Below are 16694 nucleotides of genomic sequence, written 5' to 3'. Positions count from 1 at the left end.
CAATAATGACACCACCAGCGTGCTCATGCCATGGTCAAATATGTATTGGTATCAAGAATCCGCTCCCCGAACATCATTGCTGTCTAGTTCGCATCTATTATAGATGTCTCGGCTGCTTAAGGAAGCTCGTACACTCGAACTTGCAACATAAAAAGCAGAGTTACGGCATTCCATACAGGTGATGAAAGACCAAGCGTGTAGAGTGGTGTATTCGTAGCCAAGAGGTACCTGTTGCTCAGCCGGCACCTCGATTTTAGCGAATACTGACTTCGACATGTACAAGGGAATTAACTATGTACCCCTGGGAGGTGCTATATGGAACATATCTAGAATAAGTTCGAAGCGGGCACTTAAGAAAGAGTTTTCTTCGAAATTTCTTCCCACTCGTAATTTATTGCGAACGTGTTCGGTCTCGCCTTTTTATTGCTTCGTCTTTCTACTCCTAAACGAAGCCCATGCCGTCAAACAGCGGCTATAGTGATCTTGTATCCAGAATAGCACAGATCAGGGGCTGTATTTCCATGGTGCTAGACCCAAACCCTTCCCCGGGTGGACATTGCTGCAGCGGACCGGCGAGCAATAGCAATAGGGGCGGTGCCAAAACACCCCTTGATGGCTACCGCGGAGTGCAGCACATCTGCAAGCTGTGCAGAAGTTGTTCTTGTGAAATAGAGTCAGCCGTAAAACCACCAATCTTTATCCAACACCACTCGAGGGCTTCACATATATTAAACCCGCGCCCTTCTACGACTCACGGGAGCCCGTAATTAAGCCGACTGAATATAAGCGAAGATGATTTGAAAGTCGAAACGGTACGAGACAGTTTCACCAAGATCTCCAGGATCTACCAGAAGACCGGCGAATACCAGGAGAATTTAAACGAGACCCCTAAAACAATGTTTGGCTCCTGGAATTGTAAAGTTCCGATGCCTTTCGCGAGCCAAACTGGGGTATTCCAGAAATATGCTTGATACCAACTGGTAATACTTACTCCCCTTGTTTCGTTACGGTGTGTGTGTGTCCAAGGCAGCTGTCACGATCTGGTGCATTTTGCTGTCAAGTTTCACAAGGCTACAGAGATAGCAGTGCCGCTGATGACATGCGATATCCATGTAGTGAGATGTGACCTGCTTAACATTTCATCACGAATGGTGTTTTTATTCACCGGGCCACTATCAAGGCTTGCAGCTTAGCCGGCTTGCATCACTCTGCAGCTTTGCTACTCTGGATGGATGTGCAATTCTTAGGGGTGTTGCCGCCACTAGCAACTACTTATGTTATTCTATCGCCAGATATCCGGCCGACAGTCGCACTGTAGTCAGCTCCATTGCCGCCAGTGATGGCGGAATCAACAGCTCCAGACCATGGAAACGCTCGTTGTTGGGGCTTGCTCTGTATGCTATAGCTGAAGCACGAAGAGGCGGAGTGTTCCCCTTGCCTTGAAGCATCTGATACCATCTGGCGATGGCTTCTGGAGCCTCTGGACTCCTAAATCCCATGCTTGCCCGTGAGACAGCCTTAGACAAAGTGCTTGCCCCTCAGTCCGTGGACTAGGTCAACTGTCAAACTTTAGTGATGGCCCGAACTTAAAGCGTTCACCTTAACCAGGGCTCTGGGCTCTGGGCACAGCATATTGACCTTTTTAAGACAGTTCCGGCTGTCAAGAATGGGGGCTAGGCGCCGCTAAGGTTCACTGTTCACAGACTTGTGTCACAAGTTGATGGCCGAAGATATGCCACAGTCGGGTCAACATCAACGGCGAGCTGCTGGTCATAACGTTGGTGCTGTGGCACGATTAACTGGGACCCGGAGATCGGCTGGATCTGAAGGGGAAAAGAGCCGTCTCGTCAAGAATCAAGCAGCACACCGATAGATATTCCCAAACTGGCCTGCATTGAATCGTCCTGTCATGGGGACGATTCGAGGCAGTGCGTGAGAACGGGCGACGCTCATTGGCCGAAAAGACAGCAGGACGGCCTGCTTTAACCACCAGCCGACGCTAAAACCAGGCTCGTGTCTCAGATCGTCAACACAGCTCCAAGCTCCATTTCAGATGCGTCTCGGATTGTCCAGCACAGAAAGAAGGGAAAAAAGCACCTCTTCTGCACCCACCACCGACCGGCACGCACTGGCAAGCAGCCACCTAGCAACGCGGCACGCCAGTCTCCCCGCCCCCGACAGCCAGACAGTCAGCTGACGGAGGGAAACCAAGTGAATCACGACATCCACTGGCTCCTGGCTTCCCCAAATCCATGTGTCCGCCGGTCCCGCCAGCCCGCTAGGTTAATTGGAGCCCATCCACTCCATCATGCCTACGTAAAGTGCCGCTAGCGATGACTACTGAATACTACTGCCGCCACCAATCCGATCCTACACCTTATCCTCCTCCATCCTGCTGTCGACATTCCCGGGGCCAAAATCGTCCTATAACAAGCCCTACGACCGGCCTTCCTCGACACGACAAGTCGACGCGACAAGGAAGCAGCGGGAAACGCAAATCGCCAGGTGCCGTTAGACGTCCTTTCTTTTCTTGGGCTTCCTTCCAGTCTGTTGTTTGCCTGGTAGATCCGGAGCGAGACACAGCCGATCCCCCGCATTGTCCATATGTCTGCTTGAAAGAGAAGGGCGAAAGCGTGCTAGTGTTTGCACGCGCGCAAGGGAGAGAGAATCTCGGAGACAAAATAAAGGGATAAAAAGACACAGGTCGAGCTGGAGTCGATGCGTACAGCACGTGGAATGCGACAGTGTGCCTCCGGCCGGGGCTGCTTTGTTCGAACATCCGGACTTCCTATTCTCCCAAGTCTCGACAGCTATCGCACCGATCGCACCGATCGCACCTAGCCTTTCGCACCTCGCTGGGCATTGCGCACACTCTGCGCCGTATTTCGACAATGGTGACGTCGACCGTTACCTCCGTCGCCAAGATGGCTTATACTCTGCTGGCTATCGCCTACTTTGTCCTTGCCGTAGCCGCCGACGGCCTTACGATACGAAATATTCAAGATGTCCCGGGGTACTACACCAAACCTGCCATGGCCTGCGCACTTTCGCCTTCCGATTCTGGCCCTCTTGCCGAACGGGTCCCCGTCGCACCGTTGACGAGGCAAGCCGGATTGAACGGCACCACCGTCATCTCCAAGGTATCAATGACACTCTTGACTTAATTGGGTGCTATGTCTAACTCGCGATATAGTCAATCGCCATTCAGGGCAATTTGGTCAACGTTGATACAAAAAATTACCTTGAACTCAATGATCCAAACCAGATAGCGTACATGTCGTGCGACCCGAATACCGACAATTCGTTTATAACACCAGACGAAATGTTCAATGCCATCACATCGGGGCCGAACAAGCCGAAAGCCATAATCCTGTATAGCACGGCAGCGATGAGCTGCGCCCTAGGAGGAGAGTCCACCTACACATCGATCTGGACCATGGTTAGCAACGACGAAGCGAAAAGTGCTATAGGCATGGTGAACTCTGGAGGCACCATACGCGCGGCCATCACCGGTAACGAATCACAGGGTGATGCACCACCGAACCCACAAGGAGGCGGCAACAACTCAGCAGTTGCCATGAGTATCTTGTACAGCATCACGGGGCTGATCACATTGCTATTCTTGATTATAATCGGCACCGGGGCAGTTCGGGCTCACCGACATCCGGAACGCTACGGACCACGTCCCATGCAGAGTCGAGCTCGGGGCTTGGCGAGGGCCGTGTTAGAGACCCTCCCCATCGTCAAGTTTGGCGACCCGGCAGCTCCTGCTAAGGGGGATCTAGAACAGGAACTCGAGAGCGTCTCTGGCGACCACCGTCCAGATTCAGCGAAGGTGACACACACTGTGCAGTCAAGGGAGACTGTGGAGACGCCCAACGCACCGGCAGAGCCGACGACCAAGGGGAACAGTGGCTCGGAGACCAAGCCAGTCGTAGCAGGTACGCCTCTGGCAAGGCCGGAAGACCGTGTCAATGACGAAAATCTTGGGTGCTCCATCTGCACGGATGACTTCACAGTTGGAGAAGACGTGCGAGTACTCCCATGTGATCACAGATTCCATCCCAGCTGCGTTGATCCCTGGTTGGTGAACGTTTCCGGAACTTGTCCGTTATGGTAAGTCCTTCATTTTACAAAGCATTTACCCTCATGACCGCTAACATCGTGAAAAGTCGGCTTGACCTCCGGCCACAGAGTGCGCAAGATGGAGATAACGGAGAGGGCGAACAGGGTGATTTAGCAGCGCAGCTGAGCCACGGGGATGGCGAAAGCAATGATGGCGAAGCAGGACACCGCCGAAGGAGATCCAGACTGCTCGACTGGAACATGCTAAGGCATGCTTCAGTGGACGAGCGCATTCGAGCACTCAGGCAATTCCGCGAGCAGCGTGGGGCCTCGGAGAACACGGCGTCGGAGGATCGGGCAGGCCATAACTTGGCCGATAGGCTGCGCGACAAGTTCCATATTCGAACCAGAACCCAGCCACCACGACATGCGGAATGAGACTCGGCTCCCGACGGCAAACGGAGACGCGCGGCGGTCGAGCCTTTCTCCTAAGCACAGCGTAAGCTTGGGTGGCACAGATGCAAGAAGGGAAAACAAGAAATTAGCATGACTCATACGAAAGAGTGTATTCAGGTAGTACATACTCGGATGGCAGCATATGATAGTCTTTGACACAGGCGTTGGGTAGATGGTGTCGCGGGGGAGCGTGTGGTCTTTGGGGAGCCGGGTTTGATGCGAGACTGCGTCCCGGAAATGCGCATTGGAACGGCGTTGAGGTGTACTCGAACACGGGCTCTCGACAATGGCCTACCTACTGATTTGAAGTAATGTTTTAGCTGCCAGTATTGCTGCGGTGATGGCGAGCCAACCCTTGGTCGCAAGGCAGGCCCAAGGAAGGCTATCCAAAGCACTAACATAGGCCCGGTCCTTTACAACTCTACTAAAATATAAATACTGCAACTTCATCCGCTTGTCCGTTCACTAGTCTCATGTCATTCCCTGCTTGGGCATCTCTTGCCGTACCACTAGCTGAGAGTTGGTTTTCCCCTGTGATGTTTGCGGCACTTTCGGCCACAGTCAATGCGGGAGTTTGCGCGTCATGAAAACACCGTCACAGCAAGAGCCCGGCCTCCGACCATACGAATCATATAGATACTCCCATATGCTTAACGTAAATAAACGTTCATGGCCCTGGCAGACTAGGACTATGGGTTGGGCATACACATAGACAATGGCGAGTAAAAAACACCGCAGGCCATGTCGTCTTTCTTGCCCGTGGCCTCGTTATTACCGGCTGAACGATTTGAGGCTGCGGAACCACATGGTCAAAACACAAATTCCCCCTTTTTGGGGTAGACTCCGGCCCATGGCCACAAGCTTGGCCGCTGCAGATACGGCTTGACGGGAGACAAGCTGCTTGCTGGCAAGGACAAAAGGGTTCGACGGGCTCAGACGACCCCCCTGTCCGCATTGGCGCGGTTTGGCTGATCAAACGGCGCGTGTCTCCAACTCCTCATGGTTTATGGTCGACACGGACACGATCAGGCCAGAGACTAGAGCTTAACGGCACCCGTCATCTCTCTCGTAGATCCTTTGTCGATAGTCGTTGACGAGTAATCCAGCACACAGCCCCGGGCATCGTCCATTGGTTCCCGGCCCCAGGTTCTCTCCCCTTCCAATCAGACGAACGGGCCTACGCACTGTTTGTCTCCTACCCCTTGCAGAGGCAGAAAGCCCCCGTTGGGTTCATGGAAGTGCCCCGGATTTGCGCAGCGTTGCCACAATGTCATCAGCTTTCGCCGTCGTCCCATAGCTGGGCAACCGCCAATGTCAGCCGATCGAGTGTGCGCTGCCGTCAAACGGTAGATGCTGCTTGCTATGCGTGCCTGACTAAAGTTAGCATCGCCGACTCCAAAACTATCCCAGGTGAGGGGGTCAGAACTTCTGCGTTTGCATATACACCGAGTCCGACCCCGTCAAGGAGAGAGGGCAACCTTCCCCCATCGACTCCTTTCCACACCCCCTCGTTCCGTCCTGAATCGCTCTTCTACCCTTGGGACAAAATGGTCGTGTGAACGGAAAGCTATAGTAATATATTCACACGAAGCGCTCGCTGCCTAACGCGCAAGCGTAGCACCTAGTCATGTCACCGCACTCGCCCTCGCCTGGCTCTGGGCAGCGCTACCAGGCCTCCATCCTGCGACGTGCCAAGCGCGACCCAGGCGAGCAGCGTGCTGGCCAGGCCTTGGGCTTGATAGTCTCGCTGCTTGCTATCGTGGTCTTGACTGCCTTCCTTAGTATGTGCTGCAGCCTCGATCTCGACTTTTCGTCAACTCTTGAGGCGGAAGAACACAAGCTGAACTGGCCCTTTATGTACAGCTCAAAGATACTTGGCGGTCAAGTCGTGGAAGAAGTTACCCTTTGTCATCTGGAGTAAGCCTTGTCGTTGTCTCTCCTGACCTACGACGGCCAGACAAGCAGTCGCTGACTGGACCTGATCCCTGCCGGACAGCTGTTTTTGCCGTCCTGGTAGATTCGTGGGCCTTCGCCCTCGCCACCATCGTCCTTCAGCACGGGACTGGCCTCAGCCTAACGGATTGGAAAAGCTGCTCGGCCGCCATAGTCCTCTGCTTGACCTTGTATATTACCACAAAGGTGCGTCGAGCGACTTGTGTCATCTCCCCAGAAGGTATGCTCACATACTAACTCGCAAAACCAGATAGTACGAGAGTCCCCAACCTAATAAAAACGAAGCTTCTAGCTCGCAACTGACCTCTCTCTCACACACACCTAGTCCGTCTGTCTCTTCTTGACTGAGAGAGCGGTAGGTCATGAATACACCTCCCTCCATGCCAGGTCTGAATGTAACTGATTGGGTGGTTGTTGCAGTTCATCGTGAGAAACGGCTCCAAAAGGCGACTCGAATCCAAGCTATACCTCTTCAACTCGGCTGGTTTAGTGTGTAAGTGGCCCCCTTTTCATTTATTGCGGTTACAGTATTTATATTGCAGTAGGAATACTAACCTCAAAGTAGCCACTTATTTCATAGTGTTGACTCTAAACTTCGTGCAGTAAGTGCTCTTTTGGCGGCTGGCGAAGTCGAGCGGTTGGCTTACGGAGTGTCCCAGCCGAATATCCCGTCTGGAGAACGGGAGATGCATCATCGGGGCACGGAGATCTGTGCTTGTGCCTCTGATCTCGTGTGATGTGTTCGTCAATGTGAGCATACGCCGTGCGTTCACGGGTGCGACAGTAGCCGGGGCCGCAATACTCATGAAACTTCAACAGATATATCTCACGACGCTGTTTCTAATACCGCTTCGACGTGAGTTCTACGACCTTTCCCACCTATGACTTGCCGAACCCTCGTTTGGGCTTTCCAGACTTGACCATTCTGACACGGCGGCAGACCTCAATGCTTCCACGGGTATGTTGCGAAATCCGGCCAATATCCGGCTTCGCTCCATCGCTATCCGCACATTCATCGGCTCATGTTTGACGGCCACCTCCAGCATCGTGTATGTAACTATCCTGCCGCCCCTGGCATAGCATTGCTGAATGCTGCATTGATGAAAGCTTGGCTAATTATCGAGAGGGTAGCAATCTCGCATTTCTCATGGCCCTCGACGGCGAGGCGAGCTGGCTTTGCTTCCTAGCCTGCAATTGTGACAGTACTGGTCCCCGAGCCCGAACACCCCTTTTCCCTATGTCCGCGCACCGTTTGGATTGCCATTACTGACGACACCTCTGCGCAACCCCCCTAGTCTTGTTCTCCGCCGTGGTGATCCAGTGGGTCACCAGATGCGATAACGTAACCGGGGAGGCTCCAGCTGCGGTTCGGACCACCATCACCCCGACACCCAAGGCCACGGCGACCGCTGTTGTTGCTTCGTGTCCGAGACCGGCCCATACGACGCCGCAGCGGGCAGGAGAAGGTCCTCCTCCGCGACGGCGGCTTGGTGCTGCCGCCGCCCCAGCGACGGGACGACAATCAGGGCCACCAGCCTGATGATGAGAAGAGACTCGCTTGCCTCGGTGTGCAACGGGAACCAACCACCGCCGCCACCCCTTCAGAGCCACCCCAACAGTTCCAGCTCCAGTGACTACCACTCGGCAGTCGCCTCCGCGGGTCCGATCCACTGGGACAACATCTTCTCGCTCTTCAGCCACGAGGACGGGCAAGACAAGCAGCTGTCCCCCAAAGGAGACGGTGGCCCCGGGTACGCTAGAGGCGGCCCCAGTAGCAGCAGCGCCAGCGACCGATGAGGGCGGCGCCCCAGCAGCAGCCCCTACTATCCATACAACAGCAACGAGCGTCGGTGCCACCGAGGTCATGCCTCTACAAAGACCTAAGCCTTCCAGGGCCCTATCGTCCATCCGCTCTATCCGGAGCGTCGTAATGGGAGACGAGTTGAGCCAAGCGGAGCAGGGTCAACGTCCGGGAGGAGGAGAAGAGAGCTGTGAGGAGAAGGGACAGTAATCAATGGTTAAGATCGATGACGGCATGTGCTTTACCTACACTACTACTTATCAATCTGCTAGCATACATGCGTATTCAGGAGTTTCGGAGGTTCTTCTCAGACATACCCCTTTAACGTTTCGTGCTTATCTTATGTGGCGTCACGGACTTATAGTAACAGAATGGAGGGGGGTTTGTCTTTTTCTCTCTTTTCTGTTCTCTTCTTCACTTGACTGACTGTGTCGGGAACGCAGTAACAGCAAGTCTAATCTACGTATCTATAGAACTTAGTAGCAAAATCATTCCAGCTAAAGGGGTAGCGGTTTTACCCCTACAGCACTCAAACATTGCACAAACACCGTACACCCAGCTTGAATTAGATATGAACAGGACGAACACACGATAGTCAAGTTTGACACCGATTCGAGTCACATGATACACATTCTCTTAGATGTGGGTTTATTTTTGTCAATTCATATTGGCTCGTAACTCGTGATCGGTTCCAGATCCAGAGATTTTTGCTTCTAAATGACCAACTCAAGATTTCTGAAGGCAGGAAATCCAGGCGGGCGCTCTTCGCCGAAATGCCAGTGCAAAACTATGTACAGAAGAAGTGAAGTAACGACATGTTTTTGAAATCCCGTACGTCATCGCAATGCAAAGCCCGACAGAAACACAGATGCACAAAGACCTCCCTAGGGAACCGTGTTTGCTAAACAAAATGCTTGTTTACTGGGTGGCGTAGATGTTGCCGAAGGTGCTGAGGGCGTTGGTGGACTGCATCAGGCTACCGGTGGCGAGGTAGAAGTAGGAGTACTTCTCAACGAAGTTGTAGGTGGCGTTGGTGTCGAGCTGGTTGAGGGCGTGCGAGACGAACTTGTCGGTGTCACCGCTGGTGGCGGCGAACTCGGTCACCCAGACGTTATTCTTGCCGCAGGCCGTGTTGACGTTGCGCAGGTGGGTGAGGAACTCCTCAGCGCCAGCCTCGCCTCCAGGGCCGTACCAGTGGGCGTTGCAGCCGTCCATGGGGCAGTCGGCTCCGCAGGCCTGCTTGAAGGCGTTGAGCCAGTCGATGCCGGCGCCCTTGTCCTGGCTGCTGGTGATGGAAGGAGCGAGGATCTTGGCCTTGCCAACGAAGGGCTGCATGAAGGACTTGTGGGCAGCAGCAGCGGAACCGGCGTCCATGTTGCACTGGCCGCCGTTGTCACACTCGTTGAAGCTCATCAGGGTGTCAGCGCCGGCGGCGATGGCCTTCTTGGCGTTCTCGGCCCAGCCCTGGCTGTGCACAGGCTGGGGTCCCCAGAGGGTGGGGATGAAGGTAACGGCGGCGTCAAGGCCGTCGGACTGGGAGCCCCAGTTGTAGGCCCAGCTGAACTTGTTGCTGTTGGAGCAGATGTTGGAGACGAGCTTGGGGTCGTTGTAAGCAAGACCACGCTTTCCGCCCTTGCCAGAGGAGGGCGCGACCGGGTAGTCCGAAGCGACAGCGGAAGAAACCTTGCTGACGACGGGGGCAGGAGCCTGAACAGCGGCCTGAGTAGGCATGCTGATAACGGGCTCGGGAGACGGGGCCGCCTTGGTCGCTGTCATCATGGTAGTAGGCTTAGGAGCAGGGGCCTGCTCGGCCGGGGGGGAGGAGCGACAACGGGGGCAACCGGGGTCGTAGGAGCAGCGGGTGCGGAAGCAGCCGGGGCGCCAACACCTTCACCCTTGTAGGATTGGGCTTCAGCGACGGCAGGCTGAGCGCTGGGAGCGGGAGCGGGAGTTGGCAAGTCGCCCTCGGTGACAGTGACAGTCACGATGTCGGTGACGATCTCCACCTCGGTCGCAATGTAGTTCCGCTTGTGGAGGTGGCGGTGGTTGGCAGCCGATACGACTCCCAGGAGGTTAGAGGCAGCGAGTGCCGGGACGATGTACTTGGAGAACATGTTTGCAAAGGTATGTCCGGGTATCAGATACAGTGAATGTATGGTATGTGTTTCTTTCGGTTTCCAGTGGAAGGAATGTGCGTCGGTGCCAGCGAGTTCAAAGAATGTAAGACGAATCGGGAGTGACGATATCGTCGGTCAAGAGTTGACGACAGGATCTATGGCAGTCTATCAAAGACGCAGAGAGAATGATGCGATCTAGTTGACGGATGATCTGGTCTATCCTGTCCGTGGGGTTTTGTGGGTTTTTGCTCTTGGGCGTTCGAGATGCGTGGGAAAGCAGCGTAACTGTGTTGTTGTTGTTGTAAGTGTAGCGTGAGACAACGACACAAGAGTGAATGCTATCACAAGTTGGTAAAACGCGATCGAAGCTGGCGACCTGCGGAAACAGAAAAAGAATGACTGGACGGAGAAGAGAGAGTGTAACTCGGTGAAGACCAGAAGAAAGCCGGGAAGGGGGACGGGATGCAAAACGAGGGTGGCAGCCGGAGACCTTTTAAAGTGAGTGAGTGTGTGTGTCTGGGACCATCACTAGCACACGCATACTACAATATCCTGTGTACCTACCGTAACCACCTGCAACCTGGGGGGGAGGGGGGCCCAGGCACTCCTGTTTTCTGATAGGGTGGCACACTGGATCGGCTTCCGGGTGGGTTCAGGCGAGAGCAACAGACACGGAGAGCAACAAGAACAGACGACAGGCGTCCAGCCCAGACAAGGTACAGGGGTTACATTTCAGGGGTCAGAGAGCCTCATCCAGCGATCCCATTGGAGAAGGGCCAAAGTTAGTGTAAGCCACAGGGGCACACCGGCGCGCGCCTCCAAGTGAGCGAGTCGGCAACCGACCTAAATTAGGCAAAAGACAGAAAAGAAAAGAAAAAAGACGCTCAGGAACCGGAACCTGCAGGAGGTGGATCTTGGCGGAACCTGCGCGGACAACCCGTTTTCTTTTTTGGCCTGTCCCGTCGTCTCTCGCTTCGGCCTTTTTACTCATTGCCAAGTTCTGGGCTGGCTGGGCTGGCTGGGCTGGGCTGGCTGATCTGCTCTCTCTCGCCCGGCACCCGGTTCGGTTCTCGTACCAAGTGGGCATGATCTTGACCCAAGAACCCAAATGATGGGGCCACCACCGGTCGAGCAGAAGTCGAGAACTCGACAGCCATTTGTGTTGTTTACTAACCCTCTGGGACAGCATTATTAACATTCGTACCGCTCTGCCTCACAGACCTTGTTTTCGTCTAATATCGCCCTATTACCACCACCAAACCGACCCACTCAGAGTGGTGTTCGGATGAAACGAAAGGCTTTTTTCGGAAGGCTTGCTGAAGGGAGGAAGGGTATGATAGGTGTTTGCTTCTTGCGACTGCGAATTAATTTGACAGTTGCCCTGGCCATCGGAAAGCTGAGGAGCAATAACCGATCTCACTAATCTTGGTAGTTGATGTCGATCACTGCGGGTAGCTGCCGGTATTAGGGTGGCACCCGCGGGACTTTACACTCACTGTGATTGTATGCAGCACCGGCATCAATAAACACAGCACCCTGCTGTCAACTGTTTGCAGAGGGTAAGTAAATTTTGAACAAATACTTGCTGTCGTGTGTGTGTGTGTGTGTGTGTGTGTGTGTGCTGATATGCCCTCACTGCTGCCAGCTTTTGCCCCCCCTTCCTCTCTGGTGATACCCACTCCTCATGCAGGAACAAAAGGCTTCATCGGCTAACCAGATACGCCGTACACACTTATGCGGGTGCCAAGCAAGAATACATACCGTCACAGTCTTGGCATCGTAAGTAGGGTTGCATTTGTTTCCAATATGCGCTGGGGAGTTGTCATGGTCCCAAGGTCGGTGCATACTGGTCTGACGTCGCTGTCGTTTGTCGCTCGTCCAGTATCATCTCACCATCTCCCCTGAATGCACAAACGTCGCATTTGGCCTTTGCTTTTGCTATTTTGGTGATACGCTATCGCGCTTGTGTGCGAGAAAAACGTGGCCATACCACCCAACTCCACGCCTGATAGCTTAGGCAGGACGATGCGAACAACGCGAATAGAGAGAGCAGATGACTGCATGCGCGCATATCTATTCTTGCGTTCCTTCAATTGCTCATTTGTCATTTGCCTCTGCAAACTCAACGGGTAATGCACCCCAGGCCAACATGCAGGCTACTCCTGCCAACTCAACAAGCATCTATCCTGATGAAATGTGGTGCACAACATGCCGGAGTTGAAATGTCTTTGCTGACCTGTTCCCACACACATGACTCGTAAAGCCGTTTTTGGGCGAACTGCAGTAACAAAAGAGAGGGATCACATGAGAAAACAATATAGATGTCGATAGTGAGTGCAGCCACTCGGGGCCGTTTCCACTCGCGCGCGGCTTCTCACCTAAAGTGCATACAATATGGAGGCTGCTCAGCTGGTGGTTTGCGTATCGCCAAGGTGGACGGCACGACAACGGACGGACAGGCGAGCAAAAGGCAAAAGGTTCCAATCGGACGGTGCCTGCCCACAGCCATCGGCCCACACACCCACGGTGATGGTCTTTGGCGTACCAGGTCTAGTCAGGCCTAAGACCGTCCGTTACGTGGACGATTGAAAAAAAGAACGTGGCGGGTGGAGTTTGCTGGGAGGGGGATGGTGGGTGCCGGCAGGGGTTCATCGGGGTTTTCAGCCAAGCCATCGTGTGCCGATGGAGCTGCCAGGTTGGAAGAGAAAAAGCTTGGCGTAGCTAGTCAAATCGCCGGGGCAGGTGGTGGTTGTTTGCGCGCGACAAGGGAGACACGACAGCATTGCTGAAACACCAAGTGAAATTGCTCCCGCCGCCCCAGGATCGTGCCGGCTTGTGTCTGGTATGTCTGTCCGATCCCTTGGGATTCTGACGGTGCTTTCAAGCCAATATCCGAACAAGAAATGAGATCGATCCTTTTGCTTTCTTCGGGGTTTATTCCGTCCAAGGACCGCCGTGCTGGCGATTACGTGGGCCGATGAGGGATCAGGCAGAAAACCCCTCAGAAAGGGTGCGGGCCATTCTTTGCCATGTACGTAAGACGGGACCGGTAGAAGACTCAACGAAGACGATAGAAACGTCAGGACACAAAGAACTCAGAGCCGTCGTCAGCGGTGCATAAGACATGTCTGTTGGTCTCGGTGATCGGCGGGCCACTCTGCCTGTCTGTCTCGAGCCATCTGCCGCTCTTTCGTCTCTCACCAACGGGACGGCATCACCCGGTCCACATGCCACCCCGTCCCCTGCTCTTTTGTCGCCAAGACAAGTGCGCCCAAAATAATCCAGCAAAGGTGGGCTTGGTAGAAAGCCCAGTTCCAAGTTAAGGCGCGCACAGCAAGCAAGGCATGCTTTGTGTAAACCTCCCCCATTTGTGCAAAACGACTGTCGATCTCCCCTTCGTATTAGGTATTCGACAGAAGCCGGGTTGTGATCAAGCAGGCGTCGCGTAGCCCTGAAGTGAAGCCCATGTTGGGGAGTCGCCCACCCGAGACACCGGGCAATGCTTGCTCCATGGTGACGAATCGTCACCAACAATGGCCAAAGTTGGGGCAGTATCGATATCCCGCAGACGACGATCACCGATGACGATGGAGAAAGGCGAGTGCGACAACCAAGCTCAGCCAAACCATTGCCTGTTGGTTTGCGTCCAAGCTTCGGAAAGGCCTGAAGGCTTATACGAGAAAAATATGGATTCGTACCCGAGCACTTCGTGTTGGCATTATTGGAGAGTGACGGTGATCTAATAGTATACCCCGGCGTCTGCTTTGGTGCCCGGATCCGGAACTGCAATTGGTCCGTCTTAGGGTAGCTTCGGTGCTGTCGATGGGATGTGTACAGCCTCATTTAGTTGGTGTTACATGAGTCGGCATCAATGATGACCTGCCAGTGCGCCTTCACCCAGCAACCGCCTCTGCACCTCTGTCAGTCTGTGCAGCACCCAGAGTCTAGGATCCATGGACAGTAAACAACACTCCCCTCCGGCGGGACAAACTTTGGTTACCAGCACCCCGAGACATTGCAATGACCTGACTCACAACGGGGGCATCTTAACCTGGCCGTGAGGAGCACTCGCCATGAGTAAGTAGGCATGCAGATAAATACGCGTAGTCCGGGTGCTAGAATGATCAAGCAACGCCAGAGCTCAGCACAGTCAATGCGTACTACCATTCGAGTGAGCCGCTTTTCAGCTCTGCGTCGATCAATAGCTACCACCACGACTATTCATTCGCACGTGATTTCCAGCCGAGCATTGCTGTGACACAATGCTTGGCAGCTGCAATACCTCATTCAGCTGAACGAGACGTCGGCCGCCGGCAGCCTAGAATGTTTTTCTAGCCTCGGACGGGACAAATACACCCACACAATGTTGTGCGCTCAGGATAAATTGGATACACTCACACACCGTTTCGCGAGGACATGAGCCGAAGCTTCTCTTCGGACACGGGAACTCGAGAAAGAAAGAAAACATGGAGCCGTCGGAGCTGCCAACTCCAGCTACACTAGACTTTCTTGACGCAAACAACCAGCTGTCAGGAGCAGCACCAGCTGCTGTGGCTGCAACAGGCTTTGGGCACGGGTCGTTTGTGGAAGACGGCGACATTGTGATTGATTATACAGTCGAGGGTGTTTCTTCAGGCTCCACTGCCCCCTGGGAGGATGTCGCCGGCGCCGGCGCCGGTCAAGCAGCCGCCCAAGCCTTGACTAGCAACCACCCCTGGTCCGCAAGACAGGCGGCGAAGAAGCAGCGGCTGGAACGTAAAGGCCACACCAAGAGCCGGAGAGGATGCTACAACTGCAAGAAGAGGCGGGTTAAGGTAATGGGAATAGGACCTCCCAAGTTCGCTGATGCTGATCGCCGAGTAGTGCCAGGAGACGTATCCGTCCTGTGGACATTGTACAAAGTCTGGGTTGATCTGCGAATATCCGGCAGTTCCCCAGGTCACTCACCAGGTACACAAAACAGCGAACATAGCATTGTCCGCCTCTCTCAGCCGGGCTAACATCGTGGCCAGCCTCAGTATCAGGTGCCCCTATTTAGCCTCCAGGACATGCGTTTCTTCCAGCATTTCCTTATGACCTGTGTACCGCACCATCCTCTCGGCAATGAATCCATCTGGACCCATGAGATGCCATGCTTGGCTCAGAATGTATGGTGTAGCCAATTCATTTGCTATCGATGTTGATCGTTTCCACCTCAGCTGACATCCATGTCGATTTTCCAGCACGGGTACTTGATGCACGCAATGTTGGGCCTGGCGGCCTCGGATTTACTGAGAAACGATGCGTCCCTGTTGCCGTTTGCGATGTCGCATCGGGTCAAAGCTATCAAGGCCATCAAGAAGACGCTGGACGACGTGCCCAAGCATAACAACAGCAGCAACTTTTTCGAAGAGGGCAACGCGCTGATGGCCACGTGCTTCGTCTTGACATTCCAGAGCGTCCTGCTAGATGACGGCATGGCCGAGTTTATGACCTTCTGCCGCGGCGTCGTTCTCGTGGCCATCCAGATGTACTGCAAGGGCGCCCGGTTTCTGTTCACCAACTGGGTCGGCAAAGACGAGATGACGCTCCTCCAGCCCCTCATGGAGACGGTGCCGCCCATCCGGCAGGACCTGGTCGACGCGGCCATCGCCGGCGTACGGGCGCTAGAACCCATTTGTGTCCACCCGGTCGAGATTGAGTACTACAAATTGCTCGTAGGCATGCTGGAGGCCCTGTACACTTCCCCATTCCGAGGTGAGTGGTTTCAGGGCCTCATGAGGCTCTGCCCACTGCCCATCGAAGCGAGGAGATAGAAGTCGATACATATATATCTGATGACAAGGATGGCCAACTAACCATGGTCTTCTAGGCTATCAAATCATCTGCAAGCACTACGGCTGGTGGCTGCAAATCCCGCACGAGCGCTTCCAATACCTCGTAGACCCCACGAACCCTGTCTGCAACCTGCTGGCTACCCACTGGATCGCCATCAAGCAGATCATGGCCCCGGTCACCGAGAAGGAACACCTCGTCAACCCCCGGGATAAACCACCGCGGGACAAGCACGCCGACATGGGGACTATACGATGGCTGAAGTACTTGAATCGCCAGCTCCCGCCAAAGTATGGGGACTACAACCGGTGGCCGGCATGGGTCGAGGAGCAACTAGGCAGAGACATGACCTGCTTCGGGAGAACCCTGGGTTGAGCGAGGGTCCCAAATAGAAAATAGGGGTTAGGAGGCAGGGGTTGGGGTGGCAACGACTCTTTGTTGCAGCTATGGCTTATTTACACTCTTTTGACAGCAATCAATACCATTTG

The 16694-nt window shown here is 54.3% G+C and overlaps 5 protein-coding genes across 5 annotated transcripts; 4 read left to right on the top strand and 1 right to left on the bottom strand.

Moving 5' to 3' along the window:
- Positions 1–2891: 2891 nt before the first annotated feature.
- PG998_009762 (uncharacterized protein) lies at positions 2892–4503 on the top strand (the record flags this gene model as incomplete). Its single annotated transcript, XM_066876578.1, has 3 exons — positions 2892–3140; positions 3194–4116; positions 4173–4503. The coding sequence occupies 3 exons, from the start codon at positions 2892–2894 to the stop codon at positions 4501–4503; spliced, it is 1503 nt and encodes a 500-aa protein (XP_066728734.1).
- Positions 4504–6148: 1645 nt separating this feature from the next.
- On the top strand, positions 6149–8485 carry PG998_009761 (uncharacterized protein; the record flags this gene model as incomplete). The annotated part of the gene is made up of 9 exons (XM_066876577.1): positions 6149–6302; positions 6392–6660; positions 6800–6829; positions 6895–6967; positions 7078–7205; positions 7294–7330; positions 7415–7523; positions 7928–8040; positions 8100–8485. 9 exons carry the CDS (start codon positions 6149–6151, stop codon positions 8483–8485), a joined length of 1299 nt encoding a protein of 432 aa, XP_066728733.1.
- A 708-nt stretch (positions 8486–9193) lies between these two features.
- PG998_009760 (alkali-sensitive linkage protein 1) lies at positions 9194–10389 on the bottom strand (the record flags this gene model as incomplete). Its single annotated transcript, XM_066876576.1, has 2 exons — positions 9194–10044; positions 10164–10389. The coding sequence occupies 2 exons, from the start codon at positions 10387–10389 to the stop codon at positions 9194–9196; spliced, it is 1077 nt and encodes a 358-aa protein (XP_066728732.1).
- Positions 10390–14858: 4469 nt separating this feature from the next.
- On the top strand, positions 14859–15392 carry PG998_009759 (uncharacterized protein; the record flags this gene model as incomplete). Its single annotated transcript, XM_066876575.1, has 1 exon — positions 14859–15392. One exon carries the CDS (start codon positions 14859–14861, stop codon positions 15390–15392), a length of 534 nt encoding a protein of 177 aa, XP_066728731.1.
- A 243-nt stretch (positions 15393–15635) lies between these two features.
- PG998_009758 (UPC2-like regulatory protein) lies at positions 15636–16581 on the top strand (the record flags this gene model as incomplete). Its single annotated transcript, XM_066876574.1, has 2 exons — positions 15636–16128; positions 16244–16581. 2 exons carry the CDS (start codon positions 15636–15638, stop codon positions 16579–16581), a joined length of 831 nt encoding a protein of 276 aa, XP_066728730.1.
- Positions 16582–16694: the final 113 nt, after the last annotated feature.

The sequence above is a fragment of the Apiospora kogelbergensis genome, assembly GCF_038363985.1.
Source record: "Apiospora kogelbergensis strain CBS 113332 chromosome Unknown utg000006l_segment0_segment0, whole genome shotgun sequence".
NCBI lineage: Eukaryota > Fungi > Ascomycota > Sordariomycetes > Amphisphaeriales > Apiosporaceae > Apiospora > Apiospora kogelbergensis.
The sequence above is the reverse complement of the archived record's forward strand: the minus strand, read 5'-3'. Positions and strand labels throughout refer to the sequence as shown.